General features: G+C 35.0%; 1 protein-coding gene across 4 annotated transcripts in view; it reads left to right on the top strand.

Moving 5' to 3' along the window:
- LOC149067463 (fragile X messenger ribonucleoprotein 1 homolog) overlaps positions 1 to 16,088 on the top strand; it is a 64,218-nt gene extending 48,130 nt beyond the window's left edge. For all 4 annotated transcript variants that reach the window (XM_089252750.1, XM_089252749.1, XM_089252748.1 and 1 more), the window contains 3 exons: positions 5,250 to 5,359; positions 8,350 to 8,430; positions 13,967 to 16,088. In XM_089252750.1, coding sequence (XP_089108876.1) covers positions 5,250 to 5,359; positions 8,350 to 8,430; positions 13,967 to 14,344 — 569 coding nt within the window. In that variant the 3' untranslated portion in view covers positions 14,345 to 16,088. The remainder of the gene's footprint in view (positions 1 to 5,249; positions 5,360 to 8,349; positions 8,431 to 13,966) is intronic.
- The last annotated feature ends 1,256 nt before the right edge of the window (positions 16,089 to 17,344 follow it).

Below are 17,344 nucleotides of genomic sequence, written 5' to 3'. Positions count from 1 at the left end.
GCCATCATGTGGAACATGTTTTGTTGCAGTAACAATTGCAAAAGTGTTTAACAGTTGCTAAAATTGTAAACCTTTGCCTAAATGCGTCATTTCTAAATAAAGCTTTCTCTGGTGGCGACATGTGCAACTAATCTCCCAGAAACAAATTTCCATCACTTCATGAAGTCCTCCACGAAATTTAACAATTTTCTGATGACTGGTTTTGCCTGTAGGCTACTTTAAAATAGGGTCTTTTAATTATGAACACCCTTTATATAAGCAGTTTTAAATAAGCATAAATTTTTGAAGATCGAGAATCTCATCTTGAATTGAGGAATATCAAATAATTTCATAGTTTTTCCTTTAACTTTTATGTTATACTTTATTCAAATTGTATATTTTACATGAAACAATACACATATACACTGAAGTGCCAAAAGCCATGGTATACCTCTTAATATCATGTGGGACACCTTTTACCCGGCGAAGTGCAGCAACATTAAGAGGTATCCTATAACTTTTGGCACTTCAGTGTATTGTACAAAATAATTCTGTAGAGAGCGGAAAATTATTTTACAATCATATCAATTATTTTTTTTTTGCATAACATAGTGACTTTAAACATTGCAAGCAATCAATATGTATTTTTAACTTGAATTTTCATATTCAAAAGCAATATTTATATATTTTTTAATGGGTTTGAGACAAGACAGTAAAAAAAAAAACCCCTGCCACGAATGTTTTGCATTATTATATCCTGCTCTATAATACATTTTACCTGCTTTGTAATTTTTTCACAAAACCGAAAAAATTTTGATAGGGGCTATGGCAGGAAGGGGGCATAGTCCCCTAAGGGAGAATATCTAGATTTTTGGACTCCAAAAGTTGTCTGGAATAAATTTTTTTAAACACTAATTCTCAATAAATTTCTTGAAACTGAAATAAATTTCTTCTACATTGTGTCTTGAAACTGATTTAACACCACAGCAAGCACATTAAAATTAAGACTTCAGGATGCACATAGGGTCCATCAGACTCATATGCTGTAAATTTTAGTGATATAGTGGACACCACTTCAGAATTATGGATATCATTTGGGTAAGGTTATAGCTTTCCCCAAGTATGTACCAAACATACGTATATCCTAACGTGGGAACACTTTATATTTACTTTATATCAGGGCTCTACAAAAAAAGTTTAAATCCATTCAAATTTTCGTTTTAGCCAAGAATGGTTTTTTGCAAAGGAAAAAAAAGTCCTAAATATTTTTTTTTTACTTTTCCCATGGCTTAATAACATCTTCCGATGCTAGAAAAGCCATTATAATGAAATAAGAAAATTTTGTATCAGACTCCAATTTAGCAGGTACACACAGAAAATTAAGGCACCAATTCCTATTTTATAGTTACCATGGCGACCTGAGATTTATCAAGCCCTGGTGCCTCGTTGGATCCCAGTATCTTGATTTCAGAATGTAGTCTATAGACCTCTATTTCATGTGGGTGGGGGAATTGAAGGATTGGTCAAACCCCCCACCCCCCCCATGAAAGGTGAAAAAAATTAACGACACATTCATAATCATGTGATTATGTTGACCACACTAACGTATCAGTTTTGATCCGCTCCCAGTGAAAATTTGACTAAACAAGAACATTAAGTGTCATTAATAACATGGTAAATATGAAAAAGCATGTTTTTTGAACATGAAAAAACATTAGACATTTTATCTGTATGTAACACATCAAAATACTGTACAGTGAATACCTCACATAATGCACACTTCTCGTTAGCGGACACTTTTTTGAATTCCTCTGAATAGGACTTCTATTTATTTCACCACCATTTAATCCAATGGGTGCCTGTTATTGAGAGGTTCCATTGTAGCATGAATAGGATTTTTGTACCTTTCACTCTTAATGAGATGGTTGAGCTTGTTGGCCCTTGCAGAGTTCTTTTATATCTGGCTCAATATTAGTCAATTGCAGTTGAAGATCGACACATACACTAAGCCGATTTCTGTATTTTTTTATTTGAAGGAGAGGGATGAAAAACTTTTCTCGCAGAGATTGGTGGTCGGAAACTGCATGATGATAATTCAAAAAATGCCTTTGTCACTGAAGGTGAAATCCAGAACTTTGACATTCCAAGATCATGGAATTGTATTTTGAGCCCACTGTCACTGGACAATTCAATAAACTGCTTTTTTTTTTACAGTGGAAGCTCATGTCCGTGATTGTATGCCCTGAAGGGATCGTCAACCCATAATTGCTTGAAATAGTTATTGTGAAAATATAATTCAAATTCCTCCTTTGCAATTTAGAGATGTTTACAGACTTTTTCGAGAAACTTGGAATCAATGCATATAGTACTTTCCACTGAAAATTATTCAAATGTTGGGGGAAGGTGCAAATTGTCGGTTCTGTATGTAACTAATCCATAAATCGAATTTTCTTTTAAATGCCTTTACTTTGTTGAAGGCATCAAGAACTGTTAGAAATTTCTCCTGAAGTTTAGTTCAGTTCATTCAATTTATAAAAAATGTCCTGAAGATATGATAAATTTAACAAACAAGTTTAGTCTACAAGTAGCGATGCAAAATAACAATTAGGCTTATGTTCATTCACAAACAATAAAACTTCATTTCTCAATTAAAACATCCTTGTCAGTATTTTGCCTCTGGAAAGCCAGCAAATTTCAGAATGAAGCAAGAGTTGCGTATGCTCGCTACCCATTTCATCACACAGTACCGTAAATATTTTGCTGTTCAATAGCAGAGCCTTAATAAAATTAATGAGCTTTACAGCATTGTCTAGCACACTTTTGAATTCTGGTGGCATTCCTTTGGAGGCCAATGCTTTCCTATATATAAACAATGCACCCAATTCATATCTGTAGCTATTTCCTTGACCTTAAAAATGACACCACTATGCTTGCCTGTAAGTGCACAAGCTCCATCCGAACGAAAGCCCACACAATTTACCACTGTTTTATTTTTCTGTTATGTAACTGTTGGGAGAGTGAAATAATTTTTCTCCAGTTATTCACGTCTGCAAAGTGCTACAGAATAAAATATTGTGAATGTTGTTATCATGCACATATCTAACGTAGCATATCAACTGAGCTTCATTTGTCACATCAGTTGTCTTGTCGATTTGTATCGCATAGTATGGGCTTTTCTTAACTCTTTTCATCAACTGAGACTCTACATTATCTGCCAAATCATTGATTCTGCAACTGACAGTGTCATTAGAAAGGGGGAATCACATCAATATCTTTCAGAAATTTGTAACCAAAAATTGTTGTTACAACATCTTTTATAGCTGGAAGAAGTAGATTTCCACCAATTGAATGAGGTCTGCCTGTTTTGGCTATGTGCGAACTTTGCTTCCAAGGCTTTGCTATTTATCGAACCCATGGCCGAAACGACGTTTTTCCATGATTGAGTGTTCCTAAGTGTTGCTGAAAAAATTCAACTGATTTGATTTTCAAATTACAATGTATAGTTTCTAGATATCGTCAGAGTTTCGCAGGTTTCATGCACTCGTTGGACAGCACTTCATAACACCCAACACAAAGTGGTTTTTGTTCACTTTTTCATTACCATACCAAGTAAATCTGAATTCTAGATATGAACTGTGTGTGTGTGTGTGTGTGTGTCTCTCATATCTTCTATATTTGTTTTTCGACTTTAGTCGTAGTAGTAGAGAAATCTCTTCTACTCTCCGTTATTGCTCACGTAACACCATTACAGTATCATTTATATTATTCGCTTTCCTTTTCAAAAACCCTGTTCAGAGCCACTTTTCCATAATTAAATTTTTTATTTAAAATGTAAAAAAACTGGAATTAACTAACAGATTTTTTTCAACTACTGTACCTTAACACTTCTGAAAATATACTGAACATTGAATGAAAGAAGAAAGACAATCTGAAGATTCTCAGGGTCCAAATATACGAATAATACTATCATGGAACCACTGTGGTCCAACCAATCTCATGTGTTTATTTTTTGAGGGTTATAGGAAGAAATGTTTTTTTTGCATATGGTGAAGTTATGCTAATATGAGCATAAGCATATTTGTGTGTAACTGCTAAAAGCAGCCATTTTCTTCTCTCTCTCTCTCTCTCTCTCCTATTTTTGTGTTCTTTTTGCAATATTCCACTAATTTCCAATTAGTGATTGAAAATTACTTTTTTTTTACATTTAGCCTATAGACGCAACTCGAAGAAAAAAAAAATTGGATGAGCCAAAACCATATGAATCTTATTTTTTGTATCACCAAAACTGTTAACAGCTAGTAAAGTTGCAGCTAAAAAGTACAATATGTTCCATTCCAACACATATTTTTAAAATGCAAGCGAAATTTCCAATTTATCTTTAAATCGAGATAATTGTTTACATTTTCATTGAAAAATCTTATTTCAATTAGTGCATTTACAAAACCCGACCGCGGACCACAGGTTGAGAAATGCTGCTATAGATATAGTTATGTAATTGAAGGTATGCTAGTTTAATCCCTCTTCATAGGGAAAAAAATTCAGATTTCCATTGTGCTCTAAGATAAAATTATTGTCTGTAAGATACAGGGCGATTCCTTAATTCCCTTTGTTGCATTTTCCTTAATTCCATGCCCTGGCAAACCTTGATCCTAAAGGCACATTTTCAATTAGAAAACGTATCCGAACAACATGTAGATCTTAGATTTATCATTTAAATTCGAAGAAGTTATATAGTTATTCAGAGATTAGAGTTGTACTCTAATCTTGGTCCGCAGAACCTATGTAAATTATAGACAGGGCAACAACTTTCTCTTTTGTTTTTCAGGACAGTGTCTATATAAAAAAAGGTATTTATTTTTTAATAACTTTGTAAGTCCTTGTGTGTGTAACGTGAATGTATCTGAAGTATGTGTATACATTATTTGGATGCTTTTTCTTACTGAAATCATGCTTCTAGAACCAATGGTTTGCCAGTAAAATGAACCAAAGAAATTAAGGAATTAAGAAGTATATAGACTTGGAGGAAGAGAAAAATCCAAAAACTTTCAGTAAGAGATGTTGTTAAATTGGATATAGACCTGTAAAATTTATTTTTTTTTGAGGTCTCAGGAAGAGTTATAAAATTCTGATGCATAAAAAGAATGACTTTGTCGAAAACTTTTTTTTTTCCTGTGGTTCTGTGGGATTGACCATGTATGGCACTTAATTAGTGTATAAAGTTTGAAGGAGAAAAACGGTTTCAAATATAATGAGAGTAATTTTCATTACAGGGAAAGTGATAGGAAAGAGTGGACGAATAATTCAAGAAATTGTTGACAAATCTGGTGTCGTACGAGTGAAAATTGAGGGTGATAATGAGAACCAGTCACCAAGAGAAGAGGTAACATAAATTTTTTGCACTAGATAATCATGCATTAATATACGTTATGTACATTATATGTTATAATATGTATTTATATCTTTTACTGTAAAATATTATACACACTCACTGATCATTTTGTAAGTTTGATGTATTTTTATCATATACAGTCAACTCTCGATTTTACGAACATGCTCTTTTTTACAAACTGTTTCTGTCCTGAGCAGCATGCCAGAGCTAATGTTAAAATCCACTGTTTTACAAAAAAACTCTCATTCCTATTAACTCTATTTTATAAACTTAGTTTTTCTTTTATTTTTAGTTATTTTATTCTTCCATCGTTCTCTGAATTGGTTGTAGTAAAAGGCAAACTTCCATTCAGTTGTTCTAGTGTCTTGAGAAAATGGAAGAGGAAAGGGTAGAGTTCACCACTTTCTCATGAGCAACATACAGGTGTTTTGTGAAGATGTACTATTAAGAATATTTGATTGTTGGCAGGAGGTGACCATGAAGTGAAGATGCGTTGACAACAAAATTCACTCTTTGTGCATTATGATTGGTTGAACTTAAGGTTTTCAAATTCCCGACATTTTGAAGCCGACATGAACAGGAAATCATATTTTCTGAGAATTATTTCAGGAATTCCAGGAATCACTTATTTGCAGTGAACCCCCTGTTTACCCAATTCTCTCCATTTATAAAAAAAAAAATTTCGGACTCAATTTTTACTCTATACTTTTTAAAAATGAAATATTTCATTTATGTGCCACACAACTTCAATTACACATTTTCATGACATAAATCCAAAATTTTCTAATTAACTGATTAGCATTATTTTATTATAATTTATCCATGCAGTAAACATAAAAGGTTTGGAAATCTTTGCGTTAAATGGTGAATTGGCACTCGTTCTTGTGCCCTTGAGATGCTTGGTAGTGCCAGGCCCTAAATTTCATTGCAGTTTAGCCAGGCTCCAAAAGACTTATACAATTTCATATTTTGCCTGTTGCAGATCAAATTGGATTTACGCAGCATGAAATTTTATTCTCTCATTTTCTCACAGATAGCAAAGGAAAAAAAAAAAATGCACCTTTTGTATAGTTTGAATTCCAACTTGTGTATGCAGTGCTAATATGTCTTCATCCCAATTATGCTGATCACATGCTTACACATCACTCATAATCAGTACTGATAAATATAATAATTCATGACCACTAATGCAAAATAAGCATTCTAGAATTCTGCGTTTTAAACTGTGTCTCTAAACGTTTGAGATTCGTATAGCTTCAACTTAAAAAGTAATTTTTCCCCTATTTGTACATTAAATTTTTTTAAAACTCATTTCAAGCTATTCAGATTGAAAAGCTGATTGTGGTCACTTGAAAGAGCAAGAAAAAAATCACACCCCTTGCAATCCCTCTTATTTTCCTATAGGATTGCTTTAAAAAACAGGGCCCAATGACGAATTTTCCTGGGAAAGGATTCACATGCACCAAATTGAGCCATCACTTGCAGGTGGTTAAAGAACAAAAAGAATAAGTTTTTAAATATCAAGCTTGTGGAGGGCGAGGATTAAAGAAGGTAAGAGAGTATTAGAGGGTATTACACAATTATATTCTCCAAGGAAAAAAGGGGCCCCTCAAGTAGTGCTATAAAGTAAGGGGTGCTGATGAGTGAGGAAAATATTAAGTTGTTATGCATGTTTTACTTCAGAATAGCAGAGAGCTTCTGTCATCCATTTCTGAAGCTCTCTTCCTCAGAAATGAATGGACTTCACACATAGAATAATTGGGATAGCTTTTGATGCTTCAGCATATTTAGAAATCGCAACAAACAGAATCAAAGTTTGAGCTTCAAAAGCATGTGCTTCTTTCTGATCTTATCTCCTTTGCTTATCGCTCGTGTTTCCACTTCCCAAAACAGTACTTTAGGAATTCATAGTAGGCAGGGTTACTAACTGGAAGCCCCTTTACATTTTTTTACTCAAGCTCTCTATTCTCCCCCCTTTATACTTTCCCTGAAGCAATACTTTGCTATAGGAATAGAAAATTAAATTTCCAACAAATATTCCGATTGACTTAAAAAAAACATTTTATATTCCATTTTCAGTATTAATGTGTCACAACAAATTTTTTCGATTTCCAGGGAATTTTTCTCAGGATTTCAGGAACGAGAAATCGTAAAAAATTCCAGAGAATGGGCAGGAATTCTTGTCTGGAAACCCTAGTTGAACTGGTGGTTTGAGAAATGGTGATTAATTAACTTGGGTTCTCAATCTTTACTCTAAAGATTTTGTGTGCCCTTCTCAGAAGCTCCAAGGATGCTCCTGGAGTATGAAATGAATCAGTGAGCTTGAATAAATTTTTAAAAAGTGGCCACCATATAAGTTATATATTAAAAATGGTCCTGTAAGTCAAAGTTTTTGCTGCATTAGCATATTGATATGGCCATTTCTGAGTTGATCGGACTCTAGTTCAGTCATTTGCGGTTTGTCTACTTTCCCAAAGCAGAATGTGCCGAAATCTGCAACATACGTCACAGAACAATTATTGCTACTGCAGAACAATCTGGAAGACCTATAAGTGCAGAAAATGCTATTATGGAGATTTTTATCGCAGAACATTTCCAATCAGCCGAGGTCTTGTTGCAGGACAATGCAAAACATTCTGCTTTGTGGGGGAAGGGGGGGGGGGCAGAAGGAGGTATCTACTTTCCCCTTCACAAATCGACGAAAAGGAAAATATTGTACTTGATTGTGTTTTTTTTTTAAATTGTAGGAAACCAACTCCTTTTTTTATTTCCTGCACTTTTTCATTCTCTCTTCCACTTATGAACTAATTATCATGTTCGTACGGATTCATAAAAACGAGCATTGACTCAATCGTCAATTTATCACATTTACTGGTAAATATATATTATCATAAGCCTGTATTGGTAAGTATGATAAATCATGGTGTTAATTATGATAGTAAAGTGCATTGGTTTTTTTAAAATATTTTTGTTGTGTGTAGGTGCCATTTGTTTTTGTTGGAACAGTGGAAAGCATCACAAATGCTAAAGTCCTCCTTGAATATCATTTGGCTCATCTAAAGGTTTGTTAATTTAATATATAAAAATTTTTGAATTTGAATTTCAAGACATGAAAAAATTGGTTCTGTGTTTTCTAGTGCATAATCTGTTCTGGTTGTAGGGCATAAGAGAATCATAATCCTTAATTGCAGATTATATGAGCCATTGAATGCAAGTAAAAAAAAAGTCCTTTCAAGATAGTCCTTTGTGAGAAGTTGTGTAAATTTTGAGTTATTAAATGAGATACATTTTTTCACAGTGGTCGGCTGAAGTTGGTTTTCTGTGGTTCCCAACTTCGAGGCACGAATGCGAGTCGATCTCCCTGTTAAAAAGTCTCGCCACAGAGAGCAATAGTCCTACAAACAGTACAAATATTCAGTCACTACACATCACTCACTTCATTTCTGAGATATAGATGGCAGCACTGAAAAATCATACATAACAGTAGACATGCACTCAAACTCAAACTGTTAGGTACACACACTTACACTTCTGGCACAACTCACTAGGTAGTAAATTGCCTATGGCGATAGACCTGAGTTGTGCTCGGTTTGAAAAAAAAAATTCACAGTCACCTCAGTATTGAACATCTCTAATTATTTCACCAAATTTCAGTGATACTTATTCAGAATTGGATGAATTATTCCATAGTAATGGTGATGGACGGGGGTATTAAAGAAGTCCATCACATCCTTTTTTTCTGACTTTGGTAGCTGGTCTTATTGCGGTGTACAATGGCCATTGCTGGATTTGTGCAGAAGATTGTGCAGATCCCTTTGCAGGTGGCAGTCAGAATGTATGAAACTGCTCTAGACCTTTCATTGTATATTTATAGTACATAACATGTGGGCTGTTCTTTCTGAATGGCATCCAACTTATTTTGAGCCACTTACTGGCTCGTACTGTACTACTTCATTGATTTTTTTTTTTTTTCCTTATACAGCCTTTTCAACTTGATGTTGATTTAGTCTTGCACATAAAACCTATTCTTCTGGGTGGAGCGGGTAGGTTCATATCAGTCTGGAGATATGTGATGCACTTTATTTCTGGCAGCAGTTTCAGTGTGTTTGTATCATTCCTCATATAACTAGCCTGATACAAAATATTTTTGATCAACTACCCTTATACTATGTGGATTAATGACAATTTTAATCAATGTTGAAGCTACAGTTGGGCCCCATATTCGGGGGGTTATGTTCCGGAGGTGACCGCAAATACGGAAATCCGCATTAACTGAAACCATGGGTTTTTTTGTATATCTCGTTCATTGAACATCAGAACAGGGTACGCGGGGGGGGGGGAGGAGAGATGTTTTCTGAAAGAACATTGTGATTTCTGTTTGCCGTCTCTTCATATCAAGTATTTTGGAGTATGCTGATAAGGCCTCCTAATTTTTCTACATGTGAAGAACGCAGCATAGAAGGATCTATGTCATTAAAATAATCTATTGCTGATTTGAACTTCCGAAGCCCTTCCGCTATGTTACACATGATGAACTGGTCTTCTACTTCTTTATCTTGAACTTCTTTATCTGACAGACCAGACGCGACCCAGGCTCTGTCCCTCCCGGGATATAAGCCATTTACCCGTGTGGGTTGATCTTCTTCATCTGGTGCAGCTTCAGTTTCAGGAGCAGTCACTCAGCTGCATTAATTCCTCTTCGGTTAATGCCTCTGAATTGCTATTGATTTTTAACTGTTCAATTTCTTCTATATCCATATTGAATCCTTCTTCTCTCACCTGACGTCTTTTATAATTTCATTGGAAATTTTCTAGCTGCATCCTGGCTGGCAGAGGCTTGATTGTGATTTTTTACATTGCGTAATCAAAATAGTTTTTTAAACCAACCTTTAATTGCATGAAGTTCTGATGAAATAGACGTTTCACCAGCTGTTTCCTTTATAGAAGAGTAAAATTTTTTCGCCTTTTCCTTTATAATATTACAATCAATTGGAATACCTTTTCTGTGGCAGTCTTGACCCACAAAAAAACAGTATTTTCTGTACGAGAAACATAGGTCCCATAGGCAATGCAAAGTTTTCGCTGCAATAGATGCAGTTACAGCCTCGGCTGATTGAATTTCAGATTCTTTTTTCTTGATATATCTCACCGTAAATTCCTTGATTCCATAATGGTGGCAACAGCAGCCATTGATTTACTTTCTCCAAGCATATATAATCAATATATCAAAATATTTTTTGTAAAGTTTTCACTTTTTTTTAAAATCTTTTTGAAACATTATTAGTAACACTAGAAAAATTACCATCCCAAACATGTGGAACTCAAATTTTGTAAACTACACATGTGAATGACGTTTGCTGAGTGTTGGCAAAAAAATGTTCAATGAAAAAAAAACTCCGATTACGGGGGATCGGCTGTACTTTGAAATTACAGTTTTGCCCGGTGTAACTGTCACAATGCTACTGGGTGCTTCTAGTTCAAGATACTTTGTGAGACAAGAAGCTATTTCCTGAGATCACCTTGAAGCAATCATCTCATCTCGCATGTACATCCAAGCCTTATTTTCCGGCAATTTGTGCCTCATTCATTTTTATGCTTGTGATATGACTTGCACCACTTTTGCACAAAATGTTTTTGTCATTTTATTTTTTACTAATAAACTTTTGCTGCAATATGGCGATAACCAGTTGAACTGGAGTCAACCACTTGTACACAAAACAGATTGAAGGTAAAGCTACCCACATATGGCATTAGTCAAGATTGAATGAAAAAGGATTTTCATCACTCTTGTACTCAACGGCTCATATATTGCTGTGTATCTATTACTACTTGACCATACATGCACTGCACCACCTTTTGCAGAACATATTGCTGCCTATTGCCTGCAGCTTATTTTTCTGAAAGGCTAAAATATTTTTCAAAGTTATTTGTAAAAAATAAGTTTTGAAGATTTATAGATGGCATATAGCAAAGCTTGACAAATCAAAAAAAAAAAATTTAGGTGACTCCAGCCCAATTAAACTCCCTCCCAGCAAAGCATGATATTTTGTTTAAAAAACTGTCCTAAATAATTTATCTTTTACTTTTCCTATGTTGAAAGACGTACCATGATGAAATCAGAAAATTATATGTCGCCCTTGAAGTCTAATTTAGAAATTTACTCTAATTTAGCAGGGGTGCAAGAGCTGCTCCAAACTGCGCCGAAACGGTGCTCTTGCTACATGGTGAGCCGAATCCCTGTGCATTTGTGTCAATTCTTGTTGGTGGTTCGTGGAGGTACCACTAATACACTGTAGTGCGTCAAATACCTGGAATTTAGGAAAAAGAAGCATAAAAATTTTGTTCACGGGATGCGTTTTTTCTGAGACACGGAAAAAGATACGGAGAGGGAGAAACTTCAATTTTTTTCCGCTTCCCACCATCTACCACAATCGCATTATCTCGTGACGTTGGAAAGTAGTTCTACTACCTTGAAGTATAAAGTCCTATACTGTTATTTGTTAACCGGCGGGCTATCAAAGTTCCTGAATGAATATACCGAATTTTCAGATTTTGGAGACCGATTTTTCTCCTGCAGGTTATATACTGAAAATAACGGTAATTTTGCGGCTGCCAACCTGCATTCAAAGATGACATACATCTAAAAGGGAATTGGTTTACTTGTTTAAATTAGCGACACTTTTCGAAGATCGTTGAGAAAAAATGGGATCTGTAAAAACTCCTCCTAAAATATTCATAGTTCTGTCATCTGGCCACTATGCGGTCGTGTGGTTATCATTGGCGGTTGCCGATCATGACAATTTCACATTGCGAAAATCCGGATTTGGTGAGCACACACAGGGGCGGCTCGAGGAAAAAAATTTCTACCCATGTAGAATCTATTTTTGGCGCTACTGACAGCATTTTTTTTGGTCAACAAAGCTTTTTTCACCCTTTCAACTTCATTTGGCACCCCTCCTAGCATGGCACACAATATGGCCGCACGGTCCGCACTGCATTGATGGGGGAGGGGCATGCTCTTAACAATAGTCAAAGGAAGGAGTTTGTACTAGGAGCATGTGCTCATTTTACTTAACTTCTGTGAGATACCTTTTTTGTATTAATGTCCTACCTTTCTGAAACATGTTGTTGGAGAGAATGAAACGTTTGCACCCTTCCTTGTTTTTCGCACTCCCTCTCGTGCATTGCTGGGATGGCACATTACTCCCTCACGTATTGCTGGGATATTGCGTAACATTGTATCACCAACAGAACTATTAATTATGTGTGATGAATGTGTTGCATTACAATGCAAAGAATTACAAGAAGTGAAATCAGTTCAGAGGATAGATATTGGGCAGACGTATTTAAACTTTGTAACTTTGAAAGCAGCCCGAAGTTTTAAATTTTGCCAGTTTTGGTGAAGGCTTTTTTATCTTTAGCACACTGTAACGCAGACAGTGAAAAAGAGTTCATTATTAACAAATAAATAAAAGTCTGTTCGAACATTAAAAAATCTGTCCATCCAATGCTTTAATGGAATAAGACACAAAATCTTATGTTCAAGGGTATGAAAAATTTGAAAAAAATTGTCATTGAGATGCTGAACTTTCTGAAAGCGACTCGTGATTTGTAATCTATTAACATGCTATTAGGTTGGGAAAATGTTTAAGTAAATAAGGTATTTTTATATTTTTCTCATTTTCGCATTTTGCTTTTAAATTCAATAGTTCCTTTAAATTCTGTGAGTAGATAATTTTTTTTTCACGGAAACCCTTATTATATTCTGCACACACTTTTTTTGCTATATCAGCATGAATAAGATTTTGGTGTTGCAAGCAGCAGAAATTCTTGCTGTCTAGGTTTTTAGTATGCATGTTGCTTAATTTAAAAAGAGTCTAATAATTTTTATTCGTATTCCAGTAATGCATGTTTTAGTAGTGACAGATAATTCAGAAAAAAATTAAATGGATTTTAATTTGTGAAGGAAATTTATTTAGAATTATTTGTTTCAACCATTTTTGGAAAAACTTTTGGCATTTCACGGAAAAATTACTCCTTATATTGCGGATATAGTTTGTTTTTAGTTCTGCTCCATTTTCAAAATTTCTGCTTCAAAAATGAAATTTGCTGCTCCAAAATAGATGAGGGGTGCTTGCACCCCTGATTTAGCAACCTTGGAAAATTTTAGGCGCGAATACTAATTTTCTAGTCACCACAACACACACAGCAACCTGGCCCTTTTCCAGCCCTGCCGTATAGATACGAGTAGAAGAATCAATGTCTTTTTTCCCAGATATATATTTCTTTATTGGTGAATGAAATTTGGGCATCTATGCAGATTATACAATGACTTTTTTTTTCTTGAGGTAGTAAAATTTTCCACATATAAACTGCAGATTTTACATGTGGGGAATTATGATACAAAAATAATATATTTGATTGAACTACATCTATCACGATTTCTATCACTTCTATATAATTTCTGTATCAAATTCTGTAATTTTGGACCAATTTTTTGCCCGAAAGGAGGGGGTTTCGATTATAATGCTGTTTTTATTTTAAATAAAGCATATCAGGTTTTCTGTCATTTATTTTAAAATATTTTGTTCCTTATAGGAAGTAGAAAAGTTGAGGCAAGAGAAATTAGAAATAGATCAGCAGCTACGCAACCAAGTTGGATCACATAACCAGAACTTCCCAGTACCTAGACGTCCTGGTCTAGAGCGTAACTACAACTCGGATGGAGAAGCTGTCAGAGGTCGTGGGATGCCCAGAGGCAGAGGAAGAGGATCTGGGCCAGTACCGGGTCGGCGATGGGGTAACGACTCGCGTTACAACAACAGTACTGGTAGTCACCCTGCAACGCTGAATGACTACATGTCAAATCCAGATAAACGAGGTAGTCACAACTCTTATCCCAGAGGTGGCAGTTCTCGGGGCCGAGAAAGGGGTGGAGGAGATAGTGGTCCAAGAAGCCTCCCTAACAGAAAGTAGCCCAAGTTTGGTTGGGGAAAAAAATATTGACCAGTACCTTACCCTGGAAATTCACTATACACAGCATTGTGCTTAGTGCTGACAGTATTTAAGCTTGGAATTAATCTGAGTTGTCAAACAGACACATGTTCATAATAATTACTATGATAACACGTATTGATTTCAGAAAGTGTCTTTTCCCGTTTTTCGTCCTTAATTCCTGATAATGTCTGCAAAAAGAAAAAAAACCCTTATGCTGACAAAAAAAGTAAAAAAAAAAAAGATGTATTTAAAAAAAAAAAAGAGTGTATGATCACTTACAAATGAGTTGATAACGTAAAATCAGTATTTAAAGGCAGCAGGAGTTTGAAAAGGTCACATGTCAATGCTAATATGATGATGATAAAAGTTTGGTTCAGAATGGAGTTACAATGGGCACCTTCGATTACATTTAAAAAAAGGTTCGTCGGCTAAGTCAACTAGAAAATAAAAACAAAAGACATTTCTTTTTCCTTTTCCCCCTCTTTTCTTCCTTTTGAACAAGGCAGTTAGTTGATTTTTTCTTTGTGTGGTTTTTCTTTTTTGTAATAATTGGTTCTGTATTTAGTGGACGCCAGAAAATGTGGACTTCAATTTTCTCTTTTGTAACATTAGAACGAAAAAAAAACCCTCATTATTTTGTGTGTGTAATTATGAACTCCTAGAGTGCATATCAGCTTTATCACCTTTTTTTGTCATTATGCTATTTCCTTCTACCAAAGGTATGATTAACCAATTCATTTGTTAGTTGATTGCATGTCATAACATGTGTGCACATTGATCGTACAGTTTTTAGTGCTTGTTATTTAAAAAAAAAAAAGAAGAAAACTTTGCTTTTTTTTGGAAAATAGTGTCGAGATCTCGATGGGAAAAGTTAATACTTGAGAAACATGTTTTTTTTGTTTTTGTTTCGGGTGGAAGATATGCCAGGCGAAGTGTATTTTTTTTCTTTTTTGTGCAACAGCAGACTTGCCGAGAATTTATTGTATGTTTTTTTTTCCATTTGCCAAAATAACAAGTCCTTCAAACATGACATCTTTCATGTAATGGTCAACGCATATTTATATACGATGATGCGTTCACTCTTTATCAACAGAGGTAATGACGAATATTATTTCATTAAAGTCATGTGGCAGTGCATTGAAATTCATCATGTAAACGTGAAGTGTTCAGCAATATGTTGTTTAAAGATCTGAGTGCAGTTTGAAATGTTACTATTAAAAAAGAAATCTTGTTTCATGCTTGAAGTGTTATTGAACTGGTGCTATACTATTAACCTTAATGGTACACGAAGAGATTCCAGTTTTAAAAAGCAAAAAAACATCTTGTGTAATGTCATCAATGGTTTACAAGCAGCCACATCGAAATGACTATAACTACATGATTGAGTAAAAAATAAATACCTTGGCTTTCGACATAGATTCCGATATAAGACATAAGCAAGATTTGCTATTCCGAAAGAGTCATGTTAATTAGGAACTGTGATATGTGAAAAAAAGTGCATAACATTGACATTATTTGTGTGAATGGAATGCCGTCTGGTTTATATTACAGCAGCATTTGGTCTGTGTAAAAAAAGAAAGTGTAAGCGAGTAATAAAGTGGCAAAAAGGAAGACTCCCATGCGTTTTAAAGTCAGTGGCGTCTTCTGATTTCTACATTTTTGCTTTTTTTGTAATGGAAGTAATGTTCCTCAGGTTGTAATAAAGCTGCCATATTGGAAGCAAGTCTCGGTGATTTCATTGGATAGCTTGAGTTTTTTTACAATACATGTTTAACATGAAGTCCTTGGTATTGGACTATGATTTCATGCAGGGTTGTAATTATGAGTTCAGGGTAAAACAATTTTTGCATCCTCCCTGCTATAAAATTTAATGATTCTACAACTTTAGTTTTTCTCTGAAATTTGTTGCCCTTCTCAAAATTGCTGCCTCCATTCTTAGATCCGATCACAATTTACTGTATTAAATTAGGTTCTGGTTCAGAAAATAAAAAGTTCCTTTAACTCAAAAATACGTAGTTTAAAAATTTAAGAATATTTGAATGTAGTTTGCAAAATTATTTTTATGAGGGGGATTTTTTTTTTGGTGTAAGGAAAAGAATTTTCGTCGATAGAGGTACTGCATAACTCTGGTAGGAATGATTAGACCTGGACCTTTAACCTATAGTTTTCCTACCTTTTTTGTCCCATCGCAATCTAACCCATAGGATCCTATGTTATACCCGTAGTTTCTGCCTCCCCCTGGAGCATTGGGGGCGTTAACGCCCACTTTAGGAATCACTGCTTTAACCTTTTCTGAAACGTTCGTAAAGCATTTCTTTTACCTCAGACAGTGTTTTCCCGCCGATGACCAGATCACAATGGAAAACATTTGAGCGCCAGTAACAAAAATTCTGCGTGGTAAGATGCTCGTCTTCCACTAAGAAGGTTGTCAAGGTCCAGCCGAAAGAACATCGGAAAAAGTTCTTTACCTATCAAGCCTGGGTATCAACCACTGCCATAGCTGCCGTCTCCCGAATTTTAGCTTCATCGCTCGATCTCCCAAATTTTTACGATGATCACAAAAATCCCTAATTGTCCCTAAAAATTCCCTACTTCATTAAAAAAAATCCCCGCTTATGAAAACAATCCCTAAGGAATTTCTTGTGGGGCATGAAGCCTCTTTTTTTTCCCTTTCGAAATGACGTCACACGTCGTAAATTGGGAAATTCCCTTTTTAAGGAAGTTTTACAAACCCTCTGATGGTAACAAGAAAGTTGTTTGTCTTATCGTGCAGGGAAATGGCTTAGCAGCCAATAGTCCTGGATAATAATTGAAGATTATGGTGATGCACATGTGGTCAAAATTTCTTTTGTTGAAGTTACGTACGTGCGATATAACAAAGCATGAATAATGAAAAGCAAAAACATATTTAATCAATTTTAAAGATACTTATTCCGATGAATTTCCTTTCATCAAACGTTCCAGAAGAGGGCTGACTTT

This window comes from Pholcus phalangioides, unplaced genomic scaffold, assembly GCF_987345545.1.
Source record: "Pholcus phalangioides strain wild (caught in Gottingen) unplaced genomic scaffold, Ppha-v1.0 ptg000030l_1, whole genome shotgun sequence".
Taxonomy (NCBI): Eukaryota; Metazoa; Arthropoda; class Arachnida; order Araneae; family Pholcidae; genus Pholcus; species Pholcus phalangioides.
Note: the sequence above shows the minus strand (reverse complement) of the source record. Positions and strands in the feature narration are given on the sequence as shown.